Source organism: Lampris incognitus, chromosome 3 (assembly GCF_029633865.1).
Source record: "Lampris incognitus isolate fLamInc1 chromosome 3, fLamInc1.hap2, whole genome shotgun sequence".
Taxonomy (NCBI): Eukaryota; Metazoa; Chordata; class Actinopteri; order Lampriformes; family Lampridae; genus Lampris; species Lampris incognitus.
The window spans coordinates 12,668,379-12,695,829 of record NC_079213.1 but is presented as its reverse complement, the minus strand read 5'-3'; the positions used below and the strand labels follow the sequence as shown (position 1 = coordinate 12,695,829).

The 27,451-nt window shown below is 43.7% G+C and overlaps 2 protein-coding genes across 2 annotated transcripts in view; both read left to right on the top strand.

The window, feature by feature from the left end:
* exoc4 (exocyst complex component 4) overlaps positions 1 to 5,677 on the top strand; it is a 185,970-nt gene extending 180,293 nt beyond the window's left edge. The window contains exon 20 of the mRNA XM_056276597.1: positions 3,283 to 5,677. Coding sequence (XP_056132572.1) covers positions 3,283 to 3,520 — 238 coding nt within the window. The 3' untranslated portion in view covers positions 3,521 to 5,677. The remainder of the gene's footprint in view (positions 1 to 3,282) is intronic.
* A 1,060-nt stretch (positions 5,678 to 6,737) lies between these two features.
* lrguk (leucine-rich repeats and guanylate kinase domain containing) lies at positions 6,738 to 27,237 on the top strand. Its single transcript, XM_056275914.1, has 21 exons — positions 6,738 to 6,782; positions 7,123 to 7,224; positions 7,450 to 7,531; positions 7,882 to 7,982; positions 8,287 to 8,368; positions 8,986 to 9,110; positions 10,747 to 10,890; positions 11,411 to 11,491; positions 11,738 to 11,824; positions 12,426 to 12,532; positions 13,351 to 13,473; positions 15,077 to 15,173; positions 16,811 to 16,924; positions 17,277 to 17,478; positions 19,190 to 19,314; positions 19,647 to 19,790; positions 20,249 to 20,351; positions 20,935 to 20,979; positions 23,369 to 23,450; positions 26,283 to 26,443; positions 27,077 to 27,237. Exons 1-21 carry the CDS (start codon positions 6,738 to 6,740, stop codon positions 27,235 to 27,237), a joined length of 2,313 nt encoding a protein of 770 aa, XP_056131889.1.
* The last annotated feature ends 214 nt before the right edge of the window (positions 27,238 to 27,451 follow it).

Below are 27,451 nucleotides of genomic sequence, written 5' to 3'. Positions count from 1 at the left end.
GCAGCAGGTCTCGGAAGGGCGGCGAAGCTCAACAGACGACAGGCAGATAGCCTCCCATACAAAAGGTGTGTTTTCCCTGCACCCTATCGGGAATCGCAGAGGGGGCATGCGTCGTGTCGCTCCAGTGCCACGGAGAGCCCTTTCAGGCTCGGCCCTCTCCGTTTCCCTGCCGCTTGACGGACAGGAAGTGTGTTCGTCAGGATTTAGGGGTATTTTTCCACAGCACACCCTGCGAAGCTTTTCTTTAGCCAAATAACTGTGATCATCTCTCTCCGCTGAACTGCTTTGCCCACGGAGCGGCGGGAGCCCCTGGATGACTGACAGCGGCCCTGGGCCAAGGTGACCTGTTCAGACTGGTAAAGCAGGACGTTCCTTCACTACAGTCTGAGTAGACTCAGTCATGCTGCTGCAGATGGGCCCATCCGAACACATGGCTGCTGTCATGGAGGGAGCCATCAGAAACCGCCTGTCTCGCAGCTGGAGGAAATGCTGGACCAAAGGGAAAGGGAGAAATTACGGCGACGCTACACAGGGAGTCCCCGGGTTATGAACGCCCGACTTACGAACTCCCGTACTTACCAACCGACCTCCGTAAAGCCTACTATTTTAAAAAAAATCGAGTTACACACAGTGGTTCGTACTAACAAACAGACAGACTACTTTGCGCGACGCTCAAAACGCTGCACATTTGGGGCGTCCGGGTGGCATAGCTATTCCGCTGCCTACCAACACGGGGATCGCTGGTTCGAATCCCTGTGTTACCTCCAGCTCGGTCGGGCGTCCCTACAGACGCAATTGGCCGTGTCTGCGGGTGGGAAGCCGGATGTGGGTATGTGTCCTGGTCGCTGCACTAACGCCTCCTCTGGTCGGTCGGGGTGCCTGTTCAGGGGGGAGGGGGAACTTGGGGGAATAGCGTGATCCTCCCACACGCTACATCCCCCTGGTGAAACTGTCAGGTGAAAAGAAGAGGCTGGTGATGCCACGTGTATGGGAGGAGGCATGTGGTAGTCTGCAGCCCTCTCCGGCTCGGCAGAGGGCGTGGAGCAGCGACCGGGGCGGCTGGGAAGAGTGGGGTAACCGGCCGGATACAGTTGGGGAGAAAAAGAGAGAGAAAAAAGAAAAACACCACGCGTTTTAGCCGGTTGGTCGGCCTGAGGGAGAACAACGCCACGCCATCGTCACCATTTTAAGTCGGATTGCGTTGAGTTTTGACTTACGTTGTTCGTGAGTTTACCCTCGTAATCATGGCTTCAACGCATAAATCACACATTCTCTCAATTATAAACACTGTACTGTGGTTACATTTATTATTATTACTGTGTTGTTGTTGTTACATGTGTTGTTGTATGTGTTGTATGTGTGATGTTTTAGGTAAACTATACACTGAGACAAACATGTGACTAACTGAGGCCGGATGTGACCTGTGCATAACTGCTCCGACCTACATACACATTCCACCTACGAACACACTCAGAAACAACCCATTTGTAACCCGGGGACTTCCTGTTATGATCTCAAGCACCTTCAGGCAAACACACACACATCTTGTGTGTGTGTTTATTTGGTGTGTGTGTGTGTGTGCGTGTGTGTGTGTGTGTGTACACATGCATATGTAAGGGCTTTTCTGGTCAATTTAAAAACATGTGCTTCACACTATTTAAGCATGCATTTTGTGTCGGCTTTTGCTGGTGGTTAAATGTGTTTGCATATGTGTGTGTGTGTGTGTGTGTGTGTGTGTGTGTGTGTGTCCTTAATTGCTTTCATCTTGTCCGCATCAATATGTTACAGTCAGTACATGTAAGTTAATAAGATTTTGCCTTAAGCCAGGGGGCAAATACTATCACAACCTGTTTGTGTATATGTGTGTGTGTGTGTGTGTGTGTGTGTGTGTGTGTGTGTGTGTGTGTGTGTGTGTGTGTATACATATACGGGTGTGTTGGGCAGCCTGCTATAGGCCACACATACACACATTCAGGTATTTTGAACTGTTTAGCCCTCCAGCGACAAAAATTCTACCCCGCTTTTCAGAGTTCATCGCTGCCTTACTACTTCCAGCTCCACGAGAATTTGAATTGTGTACATGGCAGATTGGTAGAATGCCTGCCCGAGGGGCATCTGGGTAGCGTGGCGGTCTGTTCCGTTGCCTGCCAACACAGGGATCGCCGGTTCGAATCCCATTGTTACCTCCGGCTTGGTCGGGCGTCCCTACAGACACAATTGGCCGTGTCTGCGGGTGGGAAGCCGGATCTGGGTATGCGTCCTGGTCGTTGCACTAGCGCCTCCTCTGGTCAGTCGGGGCGCCTATTCGGGGGGGAGGGGACTGGGGGGGAATAGCGTGATCCTTCCACGCGCTACATCCCCCTGGTGAAACTCCTCACTGTCAGGTGAAACAAAGCGGCTGGTGTATTGTACATGTATTGTAGGAGGCATGTGGTAGTCTGCAGCCCTCCCCGGATTGGCAGAGGGCGTGGAGCAGCGACTGGGACGGCTCAGAAAATAGGGTAATTGGCCAAGTACAACTGGGGAGAAAATCAAAAAAAAAAAAAAAAAGAATGCCTGCCTGCCAGAGTCATATGGATAGCAATGCAGAGCGTGCTCCTTTGATAGGTGAGGCTGATCACTTTGTGTGTGGTTACACTTTAGTATGATGTGTCTAAGACTACATATTCAGCTTACAACGCCAACACAGACAGTAAACCCTGAAGTACACACAGTCCTGCACCACTTGTATCTGGTCTGTTTGATAGCATTTGGAAGTAATCTTGATTTACCCGCACCCATTCTTTTTTTCTTTTTGTTATTCTTCCTCACCGTGGGTCTTGATCATCTCTTATCCAATAGTTATTAATTCTGCACACATCCGTATTCTCTGTTGGCTCTGCCAGCATTTTTTCATTAAAACTGTCTGTGCAGGTTACAGGCAGTTGGTCTGGTTCCTCCTTCCCACCGGGTCTCACTGAGGTCCTCAGGGTCCCTCCTAGGAAAATTGGGGCTGACACTAACAGTTGTTTGTTCAAGTTAGTTTGCTCAATCCAATTCTGTGTTGGAATAATGCCAAACAAAGTAAAGCGTATTCATTCTTTTAGTCTTTCTCTCTCTCTCTCTCCCCCTCCCTCTCTCTTTATTTTCATCTGTACTCTTCTTCTCCGCCTTGATCTTCCACATCCCCTTCTTCACCATTGTCCTCTCCATGCACCCCTCCCACAATCACCACCACATCACCCATCCTTTCCCTTTCCATTCCGTTTCTCCCTCTCTCCTGCCTCCTATCCCTGCACCCAGGCAGTACTATGAGATGCTTTACAACACGGCGGACGAGCTGCTGAACCTGGTGGTGGACCAGGGTGTGCGCTACACGGAGCTGGAGTACATCAACGCCCTGTCCTTGCTGCAGCGTAGCCAGACCGGCGTGGGCGACCTGGGCACCCAGAACATCCGCCTGCAGAAGCTGAAGGAGATCATTTGCGAGCAGGCCGCCATCAAGCAGGCCACCAAGGATAAAAAGATCACCACAGTGTGATGACGTCGTGTTTGGGGTTGCTGCAAAGGAGATGATGGATTGTGGAGCACTGTAGGTTAGGGATATTGGGATGGTATAAACAGGTATGTAGTGGTACCTATGGGGATAAGTGGTGTGTTCCAGACCTGGGTCATGACGGTGTTTGAAATTGGTCCAATTTACAGTATAATCTGCTCTACATCTAGATTTTTTTTGACATATTCCCTGATGGGGTGGTACACAGTTGTGTAGTCGAAGGCCTATATAGATATACGGTACCCTCCTCCATTTCTGGACATTTAGATTGACATCTACGTAACTTGAAGCAGAGGTAGCCATTAGACTCCCATTTCTTCAGATGCTACAAAATGACCGGGGGAAACCGAATGCACATTACATCTAGCATCCATCTGGCATTAGATTAGGCAGATGGATGGATTTCACATTCATCTTGATTCAGGTCTGTCAGTCAGTGTTCCTCTAGTGTACAAAATGTGACATAGCTCAATCCACCAACAAGTTTTACAGCTTCATCCATGTACTCTATCGAAACACAAAGTGGAGCACCAATTACTCCTTTTTAGGGGACATACAAATCCAACACTTATGCACACACACACACACACACACACACACACACACACATAGAATGAGACCAAAGCTCACCCTGACTTCAGCTCCAGATAGAAGACAATTGCTAGGACACCCACCCCGATTTAGACCCCATCTCATCTCATTTCCCTATTAAATCTAAACTCCTGCTCTAAATTACACCTCTATCGCTCCTCTCCTGGCTGCCCCACGGGCCCACTGACTGTGTCTGCAATAACAGATGCCAGATTAGACCGTCTGAATGAGACCACGTCTCCTGCCTGCTGTCCATTTGGGTTGGTCCCCAAAGATTCCCTTGGCTTAAAATTGTCTCATATCTGCGGCTGTTAAAAAGTCTGTTTTTCTGTCATTCTTTTCTTGGAGTTTGGCCAGGGTACTCACTGCCTGGCCTGCGTGGGAAGTTGGGAGTTAATATAACATGTTTTATGAGAAGAGTAAATGCGTTTCACAGAATCTGTAATGTTTGTTTTTTTTTTTATGTTGAAGTTCATTTGTGGCATTTTGCCTGAAGATACCTTAACACTTTTCTGATTTTCATTCAAACTAGAACAAGGCCAGGCATAAGAAGTTGCTGTCCAGCAAACACTGCTCTGTAGTAAAATTAGCTGCATGTGTGCTCTTGATGCTTGCGAATTGGAATTCAATCCATCTGTCATATAAGCTCTGTAAATTGAAATTGATGCTCTTGCGATTCACTTTCTCCCCTTCCTTCTACACATGCTGAAAGCTTTAATTTCAGATGTTTTAAACTGCACACACACACACACACACACACACACACACACACACACACACACACCCCATTCTCCTCCCTGCACCTCCTCCGTGTTTTCAGTTCATTTACTTGAGAGAGGAGTACTTAATGAGAGAAGTAGAGGAGAAAGAGAGCCTTGTCAATACAGCAGGCACAGCGCTGGTCCCCGGAAGCCCACGGAACAATCCATCATAATGACACACAGACTTGGGATCGATGAGAAACAATGGCAGAGCTCCTGAAGGGGTCGCCTACAGCTTCTGAAATGTACTGTTCGCACCGAGTCCACAATCTGCTCGTTCAGCTCCTCGACTCACAGCTACCCGTGTGATGCGATAGCCTAGAAACTTTCGAACAAAGTTGCAGACTGTGTCCTTTATCACATACACCGGTACAGATATTCACGCTCACTGATGTGCTCCCATTTTTCACCAGGTAAAACAAAAACGCAACACAAAAGCATATAACCAGTTAAACTCAGTGGGATCACAAGGATAGTTTGGGCATGCAATAGCTGCTGCTGTGGGTTACACAGGGGGTAAACTTCAGCAAATGTTCCTTTTTCCACATTGTTCTGAAGTTACGTTTATTTTCTGTCCAATTCTGCTATGTTTGTCTGGTTTTGATTCACGCTTCATACAAGAATGTTATGATTTGTACACATCGGTGTGCAATTGTAAAGATGTTTTGAGATTCTTCCTCTTGTGCAGCATCACTCATGTGCTCTGAATTTGTCATCCTATGCTAAAGGATGTATGATTTGTCAATGTGTACACTAATTGAAATAAAAATTGTTCAAATTCCAGGCTGAATCTCCTGCATAAACATGGTGCCACTGTGTAGTTTCTTCATTTTCTCTTGTGTGACGTCAAAAGAAAGATGTTTTATCATAAAAAAAATACACTGTCGAAGAGTGAGCGCATCAGATGGTGGCCAACAGACAGATCCAAATTCAACAATTGAGACGTCACGTGTGATGTGTTGCGTGACATTTTCTGAAATATAAAATATGAAGTGTGACAAAATATAACCCTTCGTCTCATAATTTAAGAACATGCAAGACTGTTGTTTTAGGAAGGCTTAATGTTTGACCAGGCGGCAATAGAGACACACACACACACACGTATATATATATATATATATATATATATATATACTATATATATATATACATATATATATATATGTGTGTGTGTGTGTGTGTGCGTGTATGTATATATATATATATGTATATACGATATATATTCTGTCCAGGGTATTTCGATTGTCGACATCAGTTAGGAAACTACCATGCCCATAAATCTTTCTATATATACGTCACGTCCGCTTCACCGTTGCCTGGCAACAAGGAGGACGCTCAGAGTCGAAAGTCGTTATTTTTTGGGGAGGGGTGTTTGTCCTCAATCAGCGCCCTCTTCTCCCGTATAAACATGAAATGTCCCCCAAGTCGATGTTTCCGCAACAAAAATGAATAAAAGAGCCAGCTGCTAGCCGGTGAAGATATCCTGTGTTGCCCACTTTCGAGAGCCACCGGCCGGCGTGGCGAGGGAAGGAGAAACGTCAATGGAGGTAATAAAGGACGACGGAAAGTTAGCTTGTAAGGCTTTGTGGTCAGTTACTGAACACTGCTAAACAGATACGCGACGAATTTGTCTCAAACGTTTGATGTTAAAATATACTGTTAATTTGTGTGTTGTTTGTGGTGAATGATGTTCTTTGGTCTCTTTCGCCCACTGCCAATGCTATAATGTTGTCACTCTTAACATTTTTATGGCATCATATCAATGAAAAAAGGTTATAGCCCAACTGCAGAATATGACCACCCATCAACGGCTTTGACTAAAGGGCCCTACTTATCCTAATGTCTTCTATATGCAACAGGTGAAACAGGCAACCTTGCACAGGAGGTCTCTGGAGGTAAAGCGTCGCTGCAAGGTTGCATTGCTGTTATTAATAATTTAAAAGTCTAAGTAGCAAAAGAGTCTAAGTAGCAAAACATTTATAGTGCACCCTCAGCAGAATGCATATATAGTACATACGTGTTTGTTAAGTACGTGTGCGCTTGCAGGGGCTGGCAGTAGTGACTGATGCCATGGTTTGTAGTGGCTTCATTTCATATGCCTTCCATACTCATCTCTCTGTGATGGGAAATGTGGTGTGCTGTTGTAAAATTTGCAAGCAACACACAATGACTTTACTATTGCATTATGTACACATGTTTTGGGTCACGTTCATACATGTTTCTGTATGGCAACAGAATGAAGGTGTTTTAACTGCAGAGGTGGTGTCCAACTGCTTGTCTAGCCTAGGCCGCTCCGGCAATGGTCTGCAGTACGCCTACCAGTGTCTCTCTGCGCCTGTAAGATGCACACAAACACACACCACCCACTCACATCTGGTATTATGGTTTGTAAGTGTAGCATTACGTTATCTATCTGATTTACCGAGACAAAACAGTGGCTGACAAATCAGTTTACTCTTGAATCGTGTTGGACTGTATTGCACTTTAGCTTGGCTATTCCCTTTCCAATTTCATTTTGTGACAAATCTAATTTAGACAAGGTTCTGTTTTTGTTTGCCTTAGGGTAAAGATCTGAGTGATATCTCCATCTTATACAAATATGTCCATCTCCTAAAGCTTGAACTACCGCACAACAAAATAAAAGGTAAGCCAGTTGAAGTTGATATTATTCTTATACAACTAGCTACAGTTATGGGATTGTTTTATACACATACTTTTTACATTTTCAAAATCAAATAAGCCAAGATGTACATTTATTGGTCTCCTCTAAAACTCATTCATTAGAAAATAAACGTGGTCTGATATTTTTTGGCACTTACTTGCATTGTTGTCTCCTGACTAGATCCTTGCTTGTGTTGTATTAACTCTCAGGTGTACGTCGCTTTGGACAAAAGCGTCTGCTAAATGAAATTGTAACGCTGATATTGCTTTCTTCCCCCCCCCCCCCCCCACTGACCTAATTCCTGGTCCCTGCACAATGTTTTGCACCACTAGATTTGTCCTGTGTGAGCCACATGCCCTATCTCATCATCCTGGACGCTTCCCATAATGAACTCTCTGACTTCTTTGGATTTCACCCGCCCAAAAACTTGACGGTACTGTAGGACCTTGGGTTGACAGGATAAGACGATGTTTGATAGGTGGTTTGGGGGTTTACTGTATAGAGCTATTCCCACAAGATGGGCCTGGATTTCCAGAGCCCATCTGTAGTCAACCCGAATGTGCTTACAAGGCATGAACTGCCCTTGGGTGACAGGAACTTTTCTGTATGAAACATCTTTTCCTTAATATGTGGATTTACATAAATGTAAGAAGTTAGATTTCGATAATCTTTTTTTTTCTTTTCCTTTTTTCAAAGGCTTGCCATAATCATTAGACTCTTTTGGTTGGATTTTGCAGGAAGTCAGTTTCTCCCATAATTTGATGACAAAGATGAAGGATTTGTCAGCCTACTCATCGCTGCGTAAACTGAAACTTGACTGTATCCTTTTGGCAGAAACAGTTGAATACAATTTTGTTCACACATGCACGCCCGCACACACACACACACTTCTCCATTCACTCACAACTTAAAAGGTTCTGTTATAAAGTACATATATCCATTGTTGGAAAAACTTTATCATCTTTTCTCTGTCATTTAAGTGCTTAAGTAACAATACCAGAGATCCATTAAAGTACCATGGTTTGTCTTTTGTCTTTGATCAGTGATTTGACAGTTGCTGGTAAATTTATCAAATGCTAGACATCTCAGCTTGGAACCAAGCCCTTTATATGGTTCTTGTTATTCTAATTGACATGCACAAAGATAGTATCTCTGATTTTGTAAACTTGTCATGCTACCTCTTGCATACATAGTATTTCCTTTGCTGCTGTAAGTCTGCCATGCCTTTTCTCATACATTCACTTCAGTAACATCTAAAACTTGCACAAATGTTATGTTCATGTCAAAATTCTGGTTGGTGAAAGCGTACTTTGCAGATAAAACACACCCTGAATGTGATTAGGTGTGTCAAGACAACCATGTTAAATAGTATTGTTCTCTCTCATATCTTCTTTTCCTCTTGTATCATACTTAACATATCCCCGTCCTGGCCTCAGTCAACAGCTTCAGTGAGATCAGTGGTCTTGAGAAATGTTGCAGCCTCACCCACCTCAGCTTGGCACACAACAGGATCTCCAGGATCAGCGGTCTGGATAATCTGCCCCTCAAAGACCTCTGCCTTGTAGGTGATCCTCAGCCGCCATCACTAATATGACATAAGTTGTGTATCAGCAAGCTGAAAGGCACCTTTCCCTTTTAACCTTTTCCTATTAGCTTCCTTTTAGCCAGAGGGCAAACTCTTGGATGCATGCACATGGATATGCATATACATTTTTATCAAACGTACAAGCGCACAATGCCCAGAGACACGTTTTCTACTTGTGCCTCATTTGTTTTCCCTCCAGCTTGCCATGCTCTTACCGTCACCCCTGCGACTGGTGTCCCTCCATTTATGTTGTTCAATTTGCTAGATGTTTCCCTGCTTGTGTTGTTCGGTGCTCACACAAACCCACAGTAGGAGCCACTTAAAAGCTGGTCTTTCTGTTATCTGTTCTTTCACCCCAGCTTTCTCTATTTTTCTCTCTTACTTCCTCTCCTTTCCTCTTTATTTGCCATTCTCTGTTTATGTCTCTCTTCTTGGCGTCATTTTTACTTTCAGTAAAACCCTGGCCTCCTGTTTAAGAGTCACCATATGGCCCAACAGCAGGCCTTCTCTCTTCCCCTCACTCTCTGTTCCTCTCTCCATCTTTCTCTCTCAGTCACTATTTCTTTTTGTGTGTTTGTGTGTGTTTGTGCAGATGTGTGTGTGTTGTCCTTTATCAGTTTTCCCATTGTCAGCAGCCACCAGTCTGGCTTTGTCCACCCCTGTTTCTTTTTTGAACTGATTTTTTTTTTAACATTTTATTCAACTCACGTAATACAGAGAACATGCAACTTGGAAGATAGGCATATACAATTACTCTTGTTTTAACTCATTCTTTTCATGTCTGTTCTGAACATTGTTATGAAATAATTCTTCTTCATTGGTAATAATAATTTGGATACCACATAAACATGAGCAGCACATATCACCCCTATTTCTGTCTTCACTTTGAAACCAGCTGCCAGTGTGTGAGTGAGCCTGGACCCAGTTCAACACACATACACACCCATACATACGCTAACAAAAACATAAATCACACACACCTTGCCCATCCACCGTGCATCTAATCTGATCCCTAACCCCTCCCCACTGTACTGCCTCCCCAAACAGCACGCTGCTGTCAAGCCAACCTCTTCCCCAGCCCATCACACCCAGGCCCCGCTGCCACTGAGGCCCTCGCTTGGTCACCCTCCCCTGCTGACAGAAGCCCTCTGCCAGGCAGCATGCTTGGCACAAGCAGGGCAAGGGTAGCCAGGGGCCTGGATAACAAGCCCAGTCAGTGAGAGACAGGCTGGGGGCCTTCAGAGGGGAGGGGTTGCCTGGATTTGGTTCTTTCACTGGGTTGTGTGCTGTGCCTGCACCTCAACAGCTGTTAGGCCGTCAGTCCTCAGCTGTCAGGTTTTAGCAGAGAGGAGCAGGCCTGCCACTCATCCAAGCCACTGAGGGGAGGGATGTGGTGGATCCCCCTGTAATTAAAGATGGTGGACATGCAGGAGAACAAGAGCCAGCAGGTGGAGGCCTCTTGTGTGAGAGGCTGTTGCTGTTTGTATGCACGTGTGTGTGCGCACACAGGCACGTGCGTGCATGCACGTGTGGGTGCACCAGGGACTGTGTTTGAAAATGAATTCTTGCATGTGTCGCCAATAACAGTCCTGTCTCTCATATCTGTGTCCAGAGGGGGAACCAGCTAGAGAAGATTGAAGGTCTGGAGACTCTGAGGACCCTGTTGGTTCTGGATCTGTCGCTAAACCACATCACCAGCCTGTCCGGCCTGCAGAACCTCCACCTACTGGACTCCATCAACCTGGAGAAGAACTTGGTACCAGGAACCACTTTTTACCATCATTTGTGAACTGTGTCAGCTCAAATCCTTCAGGAAAATGAGGTCAATTAGGAGACCGAGCTCTCACAAGATGTTAAAATAATTTCTAAAAACCAGAATCACTATGTTCAAATATTTGAAGAGATGTCCCCAAAGATTCTGTTGGGGTCTCAGGTATGCTCTCTAGAGTATTACAAAGAAAATCAATATTTTTGTAGTACTGTATTGTTATTGTTGTTGTTGTCATCTTTTTCGGTTCCTCTCTGTGGTATGATGTCGCAGGGTGATTGAGCAGTTACAGGTTTTCGTCATGGCTGGATTATAGGTCAGAAAAATAGCATAAAGACCTCAGAGCTCCAAGCCATAATGACTCTTGCAGCATAATTTTTACATGGAAAAACGTAACACAACTCAGGAGAGTGAAAAGAATTTTGTTCTAAGTTACTTCATGCATAACAGCCGAGAACATTGGCCATTAAGTAAACAGTGATGAATACCACTGAGTCTGTGATTTCAGATCAGTGAAATTAAGGAGGCCTCATACATCCATGATCTGTTCTTGCTTCGAGAACTCACGTTACAGCGAAATCCTGTGCAGGTAACATAACCTCAGCGTTATGGGAATATTTACAGTATAAAAGTTTACCATGCAGTTAATGTCCTTTTGAATCCTGTCTAAGCACTGTACAGTGTGATACCCTTTACCCGAAACACATTTGTACAGTGTATTCAGTTCAAAAATGGAAGAGAATGCCCGTGTCTCAAGCAAGCAACATGTGCTCTCCATTAGGTTATCCATGACCTTATTTTGATATAATGTGTTCTCTGTTGACATGACTGGTAGGAGTGTCCAGATTACAGACCGTCAGTCATCTTCCTCCTCCAACACCTAACAAGATTGGACCAGGAGAAAGTCACTATCGAGGAGAAGGTACACAATAGATGTAATATCCATGAATGGTAAACTGTCTCAACATGACTGAAAGCAGAATCACCTGATATTGGCTGGTTCTCTTTGTGCTAATTTGGGACGGTATCCTAATATCTTTCTGAATCAGAATGCACTTACTTGTTGAGCAAGTTTTTACATACACAACTCATTGCTTGACACCAGAAAATTTGAAATGAGTAACATCAGAATGTATATTTTATATATTTTTATGTTTGTATATTAGAAATTCCGTTTTCAATGTGTATAAAAAATAGCATCAGTTACATCTGTCATGGGAAGTCAAACAGGTTAGCAGGGGAAAAAGGAATTCTATACCAACCTAATGTGGGCGCTAGTATGGCAAGATTACAGAAGCACAAAAAAATGGCATTTATTCATGTAAGAATGGACAACATTTACAACAGCAAAGCAATATGAAAAAAAGGCTGCCACAATATTTGCATTATACAATATTCACATATTGCCTATCGAGTACTCTTTTTTTTCCTGCGTGAGCATTAATGGCCACAGTTTCATATTCTAGTCTTACACTTTTTGGATGTGGGTTAACAAATGACTGCAGAGTATTTTTGAATCTCAGGTGTCTTCAGTAAATAAGTTTGACCCTCCGATGGAAGTGGTGGCGGCCAGGGACCACATGACTCACCTGATGTACCAGATGATGCAGCCGCAGGTCCTTTATGACAGGTGGGTATAAGTGTTTAGTTCTCTCACCTCCGGTTGGTCCCTGTGACCCATATCTTAAAAGCATTTCAGTGGTGGCACCATCTTTGTTCCGTTGATAGTAATGATTTATCTTGTTGTATTCTGTCTGTGAACTTCACCTGAAACCAAACTCTTTTCACTCAAAACTGTTTTTCTGAGTCAAAGTGACTCTTTTTCATCATTAGGCAAAGGAAGAAGTTGATCCAGGTTAAAGTGTCGAGTTAGCTTTTGGGGAATCTTGAAAGGGTTTATTTTTAAGCAGGTGAAGATTAGTGATATTGAAGAACAACCTGTAAAAACCCCAAATGTTATTTGTTGGGGTTTTTTTGTTGTTGTTTTGTTTTTGTTTTATTCCGAGCACAAGCGACGTCTAACTTGTATAGTGTCTATTTTTTACTTATAATCTCTGTTCCCTATAAGAAAAACTGACCTAATGCATCATTCTTTTTTTAAAAAAAAAAGCTTCTTCAGCAAAAGAGATGCTGTTATCATGTCATGTTACCAGTCTACACTATGCTTTCTCGAGACTCTGATAGATCTATATCACCACTCACCATTTGTTTAAAATCTAGGAGAAACTGAAAAATATGGAGGAACTTGTGCTTTTAATTTCATGGTTTTATAATAATTAAATCTTTTTTATCTTCGAACATGAGAAATAGCCATGTGTCTTTGTGTGTGTGTGTGTGTGTGTGTGTGTGTGTGTGTGTGTGTGTGTGTGTGTGTGTGTGTGTGTGTGTGTGTGTGTGTGTGTGTGTGTGTGTGTGTGTGTGTGTATGTGTTCATGTGTGTCTCCTGAGCAGTACAATGACCAGTATTGACTCCCCCTATCCCATGTTGGTCCTGACCGGTCCTCAAGCCTGTGGGAAGAGAGAGCTGGCCCACAAGCTCTGTCAAGAGTTCAGTGACTACTTTGCATACGGGTCAGTCTCGTCTTTTCAGTTCTTAGTGTATCACTGGTGTAATAATAATTACGGATTACATTTATATAGTACTTTATCTGAATACACAGAGTGCTCCGCAGTGAAGGGGGGAAACTCACCTCAACCACCAATGGCAGCCATTTTGCACCAGAACACTCACTCCACATCAGCTTGCGGTGGAGAGGGAGGGAGAGAGACATTGAGCCAATTACACAGGGGATGATTAGGTGGCCAAATGGAGAGAGCCAGGCTGGCAATTGCCAGGGCACCAGGGAACCCCCTACTCTTTGCGATAGGTGCCATGGGATCTTTCAAAACCACAGGTAGTCAGGATCTCGGTTTAACGTCTCATCCTAAGAACAGCATCTCCTACAGCAGTGTCCCCATCACTGCACTGGGGTATTGGGATTTTTATTAGGATCAGAAGACTGACTCCTACTGGCCCACCAATACTACTCCCAGCAGCAACTTAGTTTTCCCAGGAGGTCTCCCACCCAAGTACTAGCCAAGCCCATACCTACTTAACTTCTGTCATTCAGCAGAGCCAGGGTACATGTTGGTATGGCTGCCGGTGTAATTGCTTTTTTTCTTGAAGGTGCTAGCACTTCACCAACATTCGGTCACTTGAAAATGTTAAATGCCCTTATGGATTTAAAGTATCAGTAACCCCATTACTGCCACTCAGCATTTGTCCTCTATAATGTTTGTTTTGTGTTACTGTATTTCCCAGACTGTAAGTCCCTCTTTTGTTTTGTTTTTTTGCTTGTCTTGCTGGTCCTGTGACCTGAATTCCAAAGCGACTCACACAATGTAATTTCGTTGGACGAATACGCTGCGTTTCAACTAAGGCCACTAGATGGCACTGTTTAATCTTGTGACTCAATTGAAATACCGAACCACCGTATAAATGCGACTTATACACTGAAGCGATTCATATGTTTTGTTTTGTTTTGTTTTTCCCCCTCACAACAACGTGTTTTTTGCTGAGTGTGACTTATACTCTGGTGCGACTTGTAGTCCGGGAAATACGGTACATGTTTGTATGACCATGATGATACATGAACTAAAACAATGCATTTCATCACGTGACTATTTGGTGGCTTGTACTTACCTACCTACTGAATTAGTTAGTATGACAAGTTTATACGCAAATGATGTATCGTAAAGTGGAAAAAAAATCAAATTGCCCATTCAGTTATGAACAAAAATATTGTTCCTGTAAACTTTATCTTTCTATGTACACACGAATAATGTGTGGCGCTAAATGATCTTTAGCATGCTTCTTCATGGGTAATGAAAGATAGGTCCATAGCCTTTAAACCATAAATATTATGTCAACACACATACGGCAGTATGAAAATCAAACTCACATCTGCCAATACCGACATCTACCTGGCAGTCAGCTGATTGCGGCTTTTACTGTCCGGAACATTCCAGGACCGCAGGGGACTCCTCATGTCTCAGCCCCCATGCTGGCCTTAGCGGTTGCAGGCTCTGGATATTCCACATACTTAGCTCTCATAAATATGGCTTGTGTGTGTGTGCTGCAGTTCTTATGTGGTTCATTTGATGCTAATTAGCATTTATTTTTGCACTCCAACAGAGCTTGCCACACCACAAGGGGGCCCTACTTTGGAGAGGATGATGGAAAGGACTACCACTTTGTCAGCGAGGAAGATTTTCAGAATATGATTCATATGGTATGCTAGTTTATCATTTAGTGTTTTGTACACCAGTTTGATTTCCTACATATTATCACGTGTCATGTTTTCTTTTAAATCACAAGTTTATTTGCATTCCATCTCTAATAAATCATCACCCGTAAGGACTGCAATGGCTCCAAAATGACTAAACTACCAACTAATGTTGTTTAGAAAAGGAAAGTACATCCTGAACATAAGGCTTTAGGGGGTTTGACAGTGGGTCTGGGATGCGTTTGGTTTTCCTCTCAGTCCAGTTCTCCTGTCAGGCTGCTATGATTACAAGTGTGCTGAGGGTGATAGATAGAGGTCTGGGTCTGTAAGTGATTTACAGAGGGATGGCTTTGATGCTGGGATCCAGGCCGTTTGTCTGCTCCACCAGAGGAAGTGGTTCAGGTTAACTTTACTATCCGTCCTCCCTTCACTCCTTTCACCCATCCTTCCCCTCAAGTGTCAACTACACAGACCACCGCTCCTCTCCTGCTCTGCCCCACCTCCCCACTACTCCCTCTCACTCAAGCCTCTCTTGTCTTTCCCTCATCTTCCCATCTGCTCACCTCTTTTTCCTACCTTTCTTTTTTCTCCTCTCCTCCCTCCCAGCTGTCTTCTTAGCTCTCTCAGATACCTCTCTGTAACTATGTAATCATAACCTCTTGCATCCAATCTGTATGGTTGTTTTCATACTAACTTAATCCCAATCACCGGTTCTTAGTACTTATTATATTGTTTCACTGGGCTGTAAATACTGTGGCTGGATGATTGCCAAGTCTGGTAACATGGACTCACAACACAGCAGTCAAACCGATTTCGATATGGCTTTGCCATTCTGTGGGTGACACTGGGGAAAGAGTGATTGAATGTTTTTGAATCGATGATGTTTTTTTGAGCTTGCACAGCTGGATAGCCCCATATGCTATTACTCATCCAAGGACAGCTGGGGCACTCGAACTAATTTTTTTAACTAAGCTACTCTTAAATACAATTGACCAAAAGTACATGGTCCTCTTTTTATGAGGGAACTGAGAATCCTTTGTTACCCTTCTTTTACCATCTACTCTTGGGCTACTATAGGTATTCTTCAAGAGACTGGCTTTGAAATAAGAGCCGACTTTTGTTTGAACACATTGCCAACTGGATTTTAAGGTGGGATCCTGACTATAAGCTTGTTGGAAGGGACAGATTATGCAGTGTAATTTAGGATGCCTTGGGAGACGCTACACACAAGGTCAGGGGTCATGTGTGAGAAGTAACTAAGAAAAGAGATGTTTGCCATGACCATAGGGGTCAAGGGTACAGCTCACAGGTGGGGAAGTGACTCTGGTTGTTCATCTTGACCGAACACACCACAGCCGTATACATATGTCAAAAATTATGCCCCTCTGTTGGAGATTAATGTAGCCCCATAACTGTGGTACAATGGTGGTTTGGTGATATAGTGGTCAGTGGGGATAGTACATTAAACATTTGTCTTAGTCTCTTCCTCTCGCTCTCTCTCTCTCTCTCTCTCTCTCTCTCTCTCTCTCTCTCTCTCTCTCTCTCTCTCTCTTTTCTCCCAAAGTCTTCCTTTCTCACAAAAGCACACCAACAGACCTTTTCTCTCTCGTTCTTTCCCCAACCCCTCCTCCCCCATCCCTCAGGGTAAGTTTATCCAGGTCATGCAATATGGGGGTCACTGGTATGGTCTGACCAGGGACGCCGTAGAGGACGTGGCAAGAGAAGGCTTGGCCTCCTGTGTGCATATGGAGCTGGAGGTACGCATGGAGAATGCATAGGCATCCAGACAGAATGCATGCCTTCATGGACTGATGGAGTACATCAAGCTGACACGCATGTGGATAATAAAACTGAGAGACTGACAAAACAAAGAGAGCACAAAAGACAGAAGCAGAGGGGGGCATTCAGCTCCCCACCAACAACTAGGGGGATACACCTTAGATTTAGTGGAATAGACTGTGTTAGATAATGTGCAACGCTCATATACAGTACTCACAATGAAAGCGCATGCAGCCTTTGACCCGTTAGCTGTGGTAAGAGGCTTTTGTGTCTGTAGCTAACGCTTTTCTTTAAAGGCAAACCTGTTCCATCTCTCTGTCCTACCCCCAGGGTGTGATGAGTCTGAAAAACAGCTGCTTCGAGCCACGCTACGTCCTTCTTATTCCTACCAGGGTGGAACAATATACCATGAACCTGAAATGTCGTGGTCTCTATAAGCAGGCCCAGATAGACACAGCAGTGGCCCGCATAGACATTTATGCCAGGACCAACCAGAAACAGCCAGGATTCTTCGACAATGTCATCCCTTGTGGTATGACTGGATGAAACACAACTGCTTCATTTATGTATAGTTGCGGTTCATCACTAGCCAGTTTCAAATGACTCCTGAAATGAATTTCAACGCCTATTCACCAATTTGTTGTGTCATCATTGACTCTTTATACAGGTGAAATTTTTGATTATGAAATTTTATAACAGTCTCCTCTCTTTATCTTTGCATGTAGTAGTACATGTCAGAAGGATGAAAGAATGGCTCATTGAGTATGGTTGCATGCACACAGATAACCAGATTACTGGGGGTAATCAGTTTGAGGAAATGTTTTGATTAAAACGTTAACATATATTTTGAGAATGGGATCTCCTCAATACCTGGTTTTAGATGGATTCTTTTCATAATCAGTCTAATGCAATGTGATTATTAACCACAAAATAATATGCTCATTCAACACTTCGAGTCCTGACGGTCCTCAAACAAGCACACTCATCCAAAGGAATTCCCGTGTAAGACTAGACACATGCACCACTTACTCTGATTTTGACTTTACTCAGATAAAGATACAGTTTGAGTAACATATTTATCAGTGATATGATTTTACTAGCGCCCTGTGATGGACTGGCGGCCTGTCCAGGGTGTCTCCCCGTCTGCCACTCAATGACTGCTGGGATAGGCTCCAGCATCCCCGCGACCCTGAGAGCAGGATAAGCGGTTTGGATAATGGATGGATGGATGGATGGATGACTGTACTAGTCTGCGTGTAAACATAGCTAATGTTGCCTTTTGGTTATTCTCGTCACAATCCATTACCTCTGCCATGGCCCTAAACAAGATCACGCTGTAGGACCATCGCTGTTAGTCTGACACAGCCATACTGTGACTCCATAACTGTCGTTTGCTCTGCACTGTCGGAAATCAAAACGTTTTAAAAAGAGGTGGCAGCAATGAGTATTTACAAAAAACACATGGCAGGTGATTTGATCAACAATTTGTCAATCAATAGCTAACCGTCCAATCAGATGAACTTGATATGGCACAACTCTAGAGCTAAACAAACGGCAGCAGCTGTTACAGCGAAAGTGAGTAAGCATAGTGGTAAGCATATCATTAGCTTGTTGGCATGTTGGTACACGATTCTTTCTGTTTTTACAAGGAAAATCCATGTTGAAATCCTGTATTGTTTCTGTTTCTCAGTTCAGTGCACTGTGGCTTTTCATGTCCTGACCTAAAAATCCCACCCATAGTCCCTCAAAAGACACTGATTGGTCGGACACCAAAAGCTTCAGTTAGAGAGTGGCCAGACTGGCTTCACGAGTCCTAATTTGACCTCGCGAGACCATGTGGCTGTGCCAGGCTACATCGCTGTACCGCCAGACAAATTCAAACTCGGATCAAATCAATGCTCTACACTCTGAGTCCAATTAAAAGATGTATTAAGTGCACATTAGCGAACAAACGGCTGCGTTTATCATTCCCTCGTGAAGGCACTCCTACATACATGTTAGTTGCTTACCTAATGAACTGGATCTACAGCAAGACCAGGAGTCCCATCACTTATGTGATGTCAGCTCACACCTCATTACCAAGGTCATCAAGCCCATATCCCACATTCATTTACCTTAGATGGAAGATTTAGTGGTTGCTTTCAGTACCCCATTTTTTTATGTGGTCTGTCTGTGTGTGCATGCGACGTGCATGTTTTTGCATGTGTGTGTGTGTGTGTGTGCGCACATTTGTTTGTGTGTAGATCACCTGGAAGAGGCCTACCAGACCCTGAGGCAGGTGGTGAAGGATTATTTGGGGTTGGAGGAGCAGAGACACGGGGACAACAGTGATAGAGCCACTTCAGACTACACCTCCTCAGGTATATATGTGTCTCTTGAATTTTCCCTGCATCCATGAGCAGTATGTGTGTACATGTTTTAGAGGCGACACGCATCAGGATGAATGTTAACTTGCACAGAGTGCATTAGCTGTCCAAGTGATGTATGTTATGGTGGGCGATCCCTGCATACATTTACAATACTTATTCATGCATGCATGTACAGATGCGCATGTAGTATAAGTGTAAATTCAGCTCTTGGTGTGCACCCTCAATTTGTGCATGTGTACGCATATGTTCGTGTGCGTGTGTGTGTGTGCTGCAACCCTCACCTATCAACATATGTCTCTCTTCTCTGTCAGCCCCCGAGCCCCTGGCTGAGGAGAGGCCAACTTCAGCCCCACCTATCGGGTCAGGATCAGGCATAAAGTTGCACTCAGCGCTGGCCCTGGACCCTTCTGATCCCTCCTGTAGAAACTACCTGAATAAGATTCACGCACAGCTCCGCCCTCAAAAAAGCTCTGCTGTGAGTGGAACAGCATTAATAGGAACATTTCATTTGCTTCAGCAGCCTGCAAGCGAATGCCAATCAAGACATTGCATACATTTGCACATCTAAAGCCATGTGAATTTGCAAACTAAATCCATTTCCTTTATTCATCTGCTTGAGTATGTTGTAACATATTTCCTGTTCCATCTTCTCCTCGTCTTTCTACATGTTTACTGCTTCTCTATCCCTGCACACACACACACACAAACACACACACACACACACACACACACACACACACACACACACACACACACACACACACACACACACACACCCTTCTCCCATCTCCTCCTTGCTCCTTTCCTCTTCTGGTTTTGTCTCCTCTCCTCTGGCTCTCAATTAATTTCTTTCCTCGTCCTCTTCACCTCAACTGCCTACTCCTCCACTTCTTCTCCTCCTTCTTATGTCTTGTGTCTGTCTTTGTTTCCCAGGAGCTGGCGTCCATCAGGAGGCGCGAGCAGCTGGTGAGAGAGGCTCTGGTAGGGAAGAAGCCCGGAGCCTACAGCCAGCTCTTCAAAAGGTTCAACCTAAGTAGTACACACTTCATAATACTACATGCCTTAATTTGAGTGGACACTCACAACTAAGCCAAATTACTTGTAATTGGAACACTTCTTGGAACAGCCTTAGACTGACCTATTTTTGACTGTTGTTTGACCTTGAGGTTTAAATGGCAGGCGTGCAGATTTATAGGCGTCCAACTGTTTAAGAGGACAAGGATGTGCAGCGTTGCTCTCATCTAAATTGGTCCAACGTAAACTCGTCACCTGTTTGGAGGGTTCAAATTTAATGAATGACAGAATGAATGAATGAAGAGGGAAGGTGCTCGGCCTCATGCCAGGGGAAAAATTCCTCTGTTTTCTTGGTTGGTATTAATCTCTTTAGGCTTAATGTTGGCTATAGAGTCAGAAAAGCACTGTGAGTGACTGTTGCAGCTAGAAAAGCGCTATATAAAATGCAACTTGATTGATTGATTGATTGATTGATTGAAGAGTTTGTAATAATAAGGTGTGTGTGTGTATGTGTGTGTGTAAGAGAGGGAGAGGGAAATTGTTTTGTGGTGTAATTTGGTGATAATGCTTGTATTTGGTCCTGTTTTCTCTTATGTTTATCTCAGGTCTGCTCAACCATCCCATCAGCATGATCTCCATGAGGATAGCAGGTACACACACAAAGACACAAAGGTGCTGAAAAATACAACATTGATTGATTGATTGATTGATTGATTGATTGATTGATTGATTGATTGATTAGTTGGTTGATTGATTAGTTGGTTGATTGATTGATGTTTCATTTAAGTGGTTTGCATCCTTAAGACACCAACCCTCATGGGCTAATAAAACACTTTGTTAAGTGTAAATCAAATACAGATACACACAGGTGTGCAGGGAGCCCAAAGCACAAGAAAATACATATACAAATGCAAAATAAGGTCACATAATTCAACAAATAATTGTCTCATTTGAGGGTGAAAGGTTTTATTTCATAGAACTGATGTAGTCTGTATTTGTATAGTACTTGCATATATTTATGTGTCAAAGATCTGTGTACATATATTCATTCACTGTGGTCTTTGGATAGAAGTAGTATGTGGAATTATGATGTTGTAAAGTCAGGCAAATTTAATTTTCTAACTTCATGTCAGAATCCTGTTTATATCCAGAAGTACGTATATTAAATATAAGAATGACAGTGCAGAAGTGCAGAACTCCATAAGAATGAGAAGAGGGTTTAAGGAGACCCCCCCCCCCGTGTTTGTTATAAAACATATGTTCACTTCTCTCTTTTATTGGGGTCATTTTACTGGTACTAGCCATCTGGACACAGACAGACACACGCACGCACGTGCACGCACGCACGCACGCACGCACGCATGCACACACGCACACACACACACATTGATATACACTGACTCCCAAATTTTGATTAATAGTTTTGCTGCTCTTTCAGTTCACAATTGGCTACAAATATAAATTAAATGACTTGTACAATGACACAGTCATACATTCAGAGGAAAGAGTGTAAGGGCTTCCATTCTTTTGTGTAAGCCTGAGTTGAGTGTATGTGCAGGTGTGTGAGTTTTACACAGGCAAGTACTGTATTCCCTCACCTGAACAAATTACCACTGGCTTAATTCATTGCCTTTTCTCACAAGTAATCCTAAGATATTCCAGATACACTTCAGCTCAATTAAAATTCATTCCTTTCCATTTTAAAGTCCCATTAACCCAGGAGCATAATAATATCTAATATTTATTTTGAGCTTAACTGATCTTCCCTTTAACATAAAGACACCAGCTCCATAGCGTTTTGAAGCTAAGTTCCACCATACCTTTCAATAATAATCAACATGTTATCCATGCATATATGGCCTGTTGTATGTAAACATTACTCAGCCCTTGACTATTTCTCCTGAGGATTCCAGACGCCTGTGTACCTGTTGGCATTGGGCTCTTATCAGGGATCAGTCTTTACTTATGAGTCATTGTGATATATAGTTACAGACAAGGCTGTGTGTTTATCTACTGACATTTGATGAAAAGACCATCCTCTCTTCCAAGTTTGCACTAGTTTCCATCCCCTGTTGGCATTTAGTAGTTTCCTGGTATTGTTGGCTTCTCTTGGCACATGCTCTGCTGCAACAACACAGTCTGTCATGTCATGTCATGTCAGCGTTCTGTCTTTCTCTTTTGTGTTTTGTTTTTTGAGTTGTAAGTCTTGATCGTCTTAGTCTATATTGCCTAGCTAAACATCTAATATGCTGGATTTATACAAGGTGTGCTGGATCATATTCATAACCCTATGGCTCATCGATAACAGCTCAGCACTACAACAACCAGTGGTTAGCACCTACCGACCACTCACCTATAGCCGGGAAGATCTTGTACAACTACGGTCTTCTATCCTCTGCAATGTGAAGGCAGCAGCTATCCTCCCTCCAGAGATCCAACTGAGGAAAAGCCATGGGTGAGGTGGTGTATGCACTAGACTGAGGAAGCATCCCTTCAGACCCCGTCTTCCTCCATCATACTGGCGGATGGATGTTCCCTTCAGAACAAAATGGATTTACTGCATGCTAAGTGTCAGTTGGGGAGGGCCTTCAGAGACTTATGTATCATCACCCTGACTGAAACCTGGGTCAACGAGGTCATCCCAGACACCGAGGTCAGTCTCCGTCACTTTTCCACCATAAGGGCTGACAGGACTAGTCAGTCGGGAAAGGAGAGGGGTGGTGAGGTCTGCATCTTTATCAGCAGGAGGTGGTGTAATAACATTAAAACCTACAGCATACTCTGTACACCTGAGGTGGAGATGCTGACCCTGTCATTACGCCCCTTCTATCTCCCGAGGGAATTCTCCACTGTAGTCATTGACTGTTTACATTTCCACCCCAGGGTGATTTCAGCAATTGCAGACTTGACGGTGGGGTCTGCCTTCTTTCCATCAGTTTGTCGGCATTCCCACAAGGATAGATAACATTCTGGACTTGTGTCATAGCAACATTACTGATGCATTCAGTGCTCAGGCACATCCTCCGCTTGGCTTTTCAGACCATAATGTTGTCATCCTGCTTCCACAGTACAAATCGGAACTGAAACGAATCAAGCCTCAAATCCACCTCGCCATCCAATGGTCGGAGGATGCCATCACACAGTTACAAGGCTCACATGCATGCAACAGACTGGGACATTTTTCAAGGTGATCCGGATAACAGAGTATCACTTATCACTATATCAAATTCTTCATCACCACCACCATACCTACAAAAACTTTAAGAAAATATCCTAACTCCAATCCCTGGATTAACTCCCATATTAAGTGAAGCCTGAAAGAAAAGCAGAGGGCATTTCAGTGCAGGGACTGGGCTTCCCATCCTCTGGAAAACATCCACTATTATACCCGTACCCAAGAAACCCCACCCCTCTGAACCCAACCACTACCGACCGGTCGCACTCACCCGAATATACATGAAATGCCAGGAAAAACTGATCCTGCGCACCATTCTTCCAGCTGTCAGTCCACAGTTGGACCCATATCAGTTCGCTCTACAGTGCCAAATGGTTGACAGAGAATGCTGTGACATGTCTTCTCCACTCCCTCCTCCAACATCTGTAATCACCCTGCAACTTCACTTCCATTCTCTTCATCAACTTCAGTTCTTCCTTCAATACAATTTGATGGCACCAGATGATCAAGAAACTCCACCACCTCAACTCAATGTCCATCCACTCCTCATGCACTGGGTCCACAACTTCCTTGGCAACAGACCACAGGATGTAAGAATAGGCACAGTAACATCATCAACCATCATCACCAACACCAGAGCCCCTTAGGGTTGTGTCCTCAGTCCCTTTTTCTACACTCTCTACACAAACCACTGCATCAGCCCTTCACACATCGCCACTTACTATCACTTACTCTAGATACTCTGATGAAACTGCCATACTTGGACTACTTAATGACCATAACTCCACCACAGCCTATCAACTTTTACACAATGGTGCACGGACAACTACCTCCAACTGAATGTGGACAAGACAAAAGAACTGGTCATTAACACACCAAACACAACCCGTCACTGGACTTAGCCCCATTTCCATCCACGGCAAGACAGTAGAACAGGTTAACAACTTCAAATATCTTGGACTCACTTTAGACAGTAAACTCAGCTTTGACCAAGACATCACTGATATCCATATACGATCCAAGCAGAGACTCCACTTCATCCACAAGCTCAGAGCACTTTCTGTTGCCCCTCACCTCCTGTTGTTACTTTACAAAAGCATAATCCAACCCATCCTGCTGTACTGTTGCCCCTGTTTCTATACCATGCTGACCACCTCCAACAAAAACAAACTTACCAGGATCGCACATGCTGCCTCCAAGATCATCCACTCCCCTGCAGCCAACCTCTCAGACAGGAACGACAGAGCCATCACATGCCTTGCACTCGCAATAGTGAATGACACCGATCATCCCCTCAATTCACATTTTACACTACTGCCGTCAGGCTGTAGATACAGGACTCAAGTGGAGAAGAGCTAACTTTGGCATAAGTTTTGTCCCTTCTACCATAGCAGCACTAAACAAACTGCCTCGCTGACCTAGCATAGAACCAGATTTATCTGTGGGTGTGAGTGAATGTTATGTGTTAATGAATGTTATGTGTTTATGGATCTGTATGTATATCTGTATGTTGCGGTGCCGGTGTGGTTATCTGCATGTTTCTGTGCATGTACTGGCTGTGAAAACAAATTTCCTGCGGGACAATAAAGACTATATCTATCTTTATATCTATCTATATCTTGACAGAAGAAAGGGTAAACTACTCTGAAAGTCAGCTTATTAGAAACGGCACAGCCAATACGGCTCCTTGATGCAGTGTCAGGGTTGGCATACTGGACAGACGGACTCAATCTTGTCAACAGTTGGGTATAAAAGAACCTGCACTAAAAGAGGCATGCATAAAAAAAGTTTCTCTGCATATTTGTATCATATTCTCAATAAAGCATGGAGGTCGACATTGGGCAGGGTGAGAATGGCACAGAAATACAGCAATATTCCACAATTAGAAAAAAATATATAGCTACCAGAATAAAATCCATCATTGCAGGTAATTGCATGGATGCATAGTCAGAGACCCTCCCATAACTAGCCGATCCCCGTCCTAAATCCCTATATGTCTAATCTGCTGAAGTCAAGATCTGCCAATCCGTCAGTCTGTCAACCAATCAAGCAACCAACCAGTCAATCAATCACTTAATCAACCAATCAATCAATCAATAAGGTATGAAAAGCACATCTCACGTACAAATGCAATGCAGCTTTACATGAGAACAAGTTATAAGTGAAAAAAGACATGACAATGTATTTTCCAATATATAAGATGAGAGAGAGAGTGTGTGTTTGTGTAAATGTTGAGTATCAAGCACAGTCTGAAAAGTGCAGTTCCACTATTCATGCAAGTATGTGATTGTGCTGATGTGCAGTGTTGTGTATTTGTAAGAAAGAATGATCTTCCAACTATACAGAGATTTTTCTGTGGCTGACTCACTGACCTACCTTTAAGTTGGGGGAAAGTGAAAAGACATATATCCCCCTTCAGGTATTGTTGGGGGTTTTTTTTCTTACAAAAAGCGTAGTTCAGGTTCAGACTACCCCTTAGTGCTCCTGCCTGACAGCTAAGTCTGTCCTGTTCTGTTTAGTTCTATCTATGGTGTTAATGTTTTACCTTTTTGACCACTAGCAACCATTCCCTTAGCTTTTCTTTTGCTTTGTCTCCCATTTGTCATCCTCCTCCACACACATACACATACAAACAAATAAACGCAGGCACACCTCGTTCTCTGACCCTCCCCCCTCTTTTCTCTGTATCGTCCTCTCTGACTTTCCCCCTTTGTGCCCCTCATTCACCGACTGGCTCTCCTCCCCGTTCGATCCAACCTCTCCTCCTTCTACCCCCAGTTCAGACGAGTCATCTGTCAGTTCAGCCTCAACTGTGCCCAGCTCAGCAGGGGCCTTCTCTGCAGGTGTAGCCGCAGATGGACATTTAGATGAGGGCTCTGAACCTGAGGTGGAGCCCCTGGATGGCTCCAGCCTTGGACACCCACTGGAAACACTCAAAGGTTAGACGTAGACATTTTATTATAAATTTTACAGCAGTTCTGCTCATTTTCATGTCAGCCAATAGAGGGTAAAGCTAGTAAGAAAGCTTGAAGCTGGTGGGGGAATGAGATGAAATCACATGACGGGTCACATGACACACAACATCACAGGTCAGGGTATTTGTCTTAGGCCAATGAGCCTTGAGCATGTCTGATAGAGAGGTTTAGAAATATTAAGGAAACTCAGTTATGTGACTTTCCAATTCTTTCAATGATATGTTTCATTTTTCTACCTTTTTTCTTCCATACTTCCCATTCCTATGTTCAGTTTTTCAAAGGCTATGTCCTCAAAGAGGACACAGCCTTTGAAGCAACCAAAGTGACTCGACAAGGAGAGGACTCCTCCTTGTCGAGTCACTTTGGTTGCTTGTTTAATTATGCACAAGTCACAGATGAGCTTTTACAAATCCATGTAGTCTACACATAACAAACTTTCAACTATGACTCACTACAGCTATGCCCCTGAGAATTAACCGGAACTCACAAATTTACTGTCTATTAAGTTCTAGTGGCCATGGGTGTTTTGGTGTCACATTTTAAACTGTTTAATATCTATCTGTTTCATGATCAATAAAAATGTTTTTTCTCCTATAGAACAAGCAACGTCAAGCCAGACTCCTGATGCCTCCCGTCCCGGGTCCAGTCAACTCTCTGCGGTCATGAACCCATTGTCTGTGCGCCCCAGATCCAATGCCAAGCCCATCCTGCCCTCCATCCCCCCTGGGCGCAAGACCCCAATATATAAAGATATATAAAGAAAGTTTTACATATGAGTCATTCCAGAAAACAAACTGACACACACACAAACATACTTATATGTTCTTGCATACAGAGGTCCCACATCTATGTGGACTTCATCGCTGAAATAATTTCAACATGTTCTTAAATTAACTTGGGGAAACTACACATTTTGCAGCTGGCAAAAGATTTATGATTACAGAACTTAGTTGTTCACCTTTGCAAACATTT

What these genes read in the sequence shown, in the direction of transcription:
- lrguk (XM_056275914.1), top strand. Translation starts at nt 6,738, where the DNA reads ATGCAACAGGTGAAACAGGCAACCTTGCACAGGAGGTCTCTGGAG. An exon ending in GCGTAAACTGAAACTTGACT is followed by an intron (nt 8,369 to 8,985) that starts GTATCCTTTTGG and finishes TCCTGGCCTCAG; the next exon opens with TCAACAGCTTCAGTGAGATC. An exon ending in AAGTCACTATCGAGGAGAAG is followed by an intron (nt 11,825 to 12,425) that starts GTACACAATAGA and finishes TTTGAATCTCAG; the next exon opens with GTGTCTTCAGTAAATAAGTT.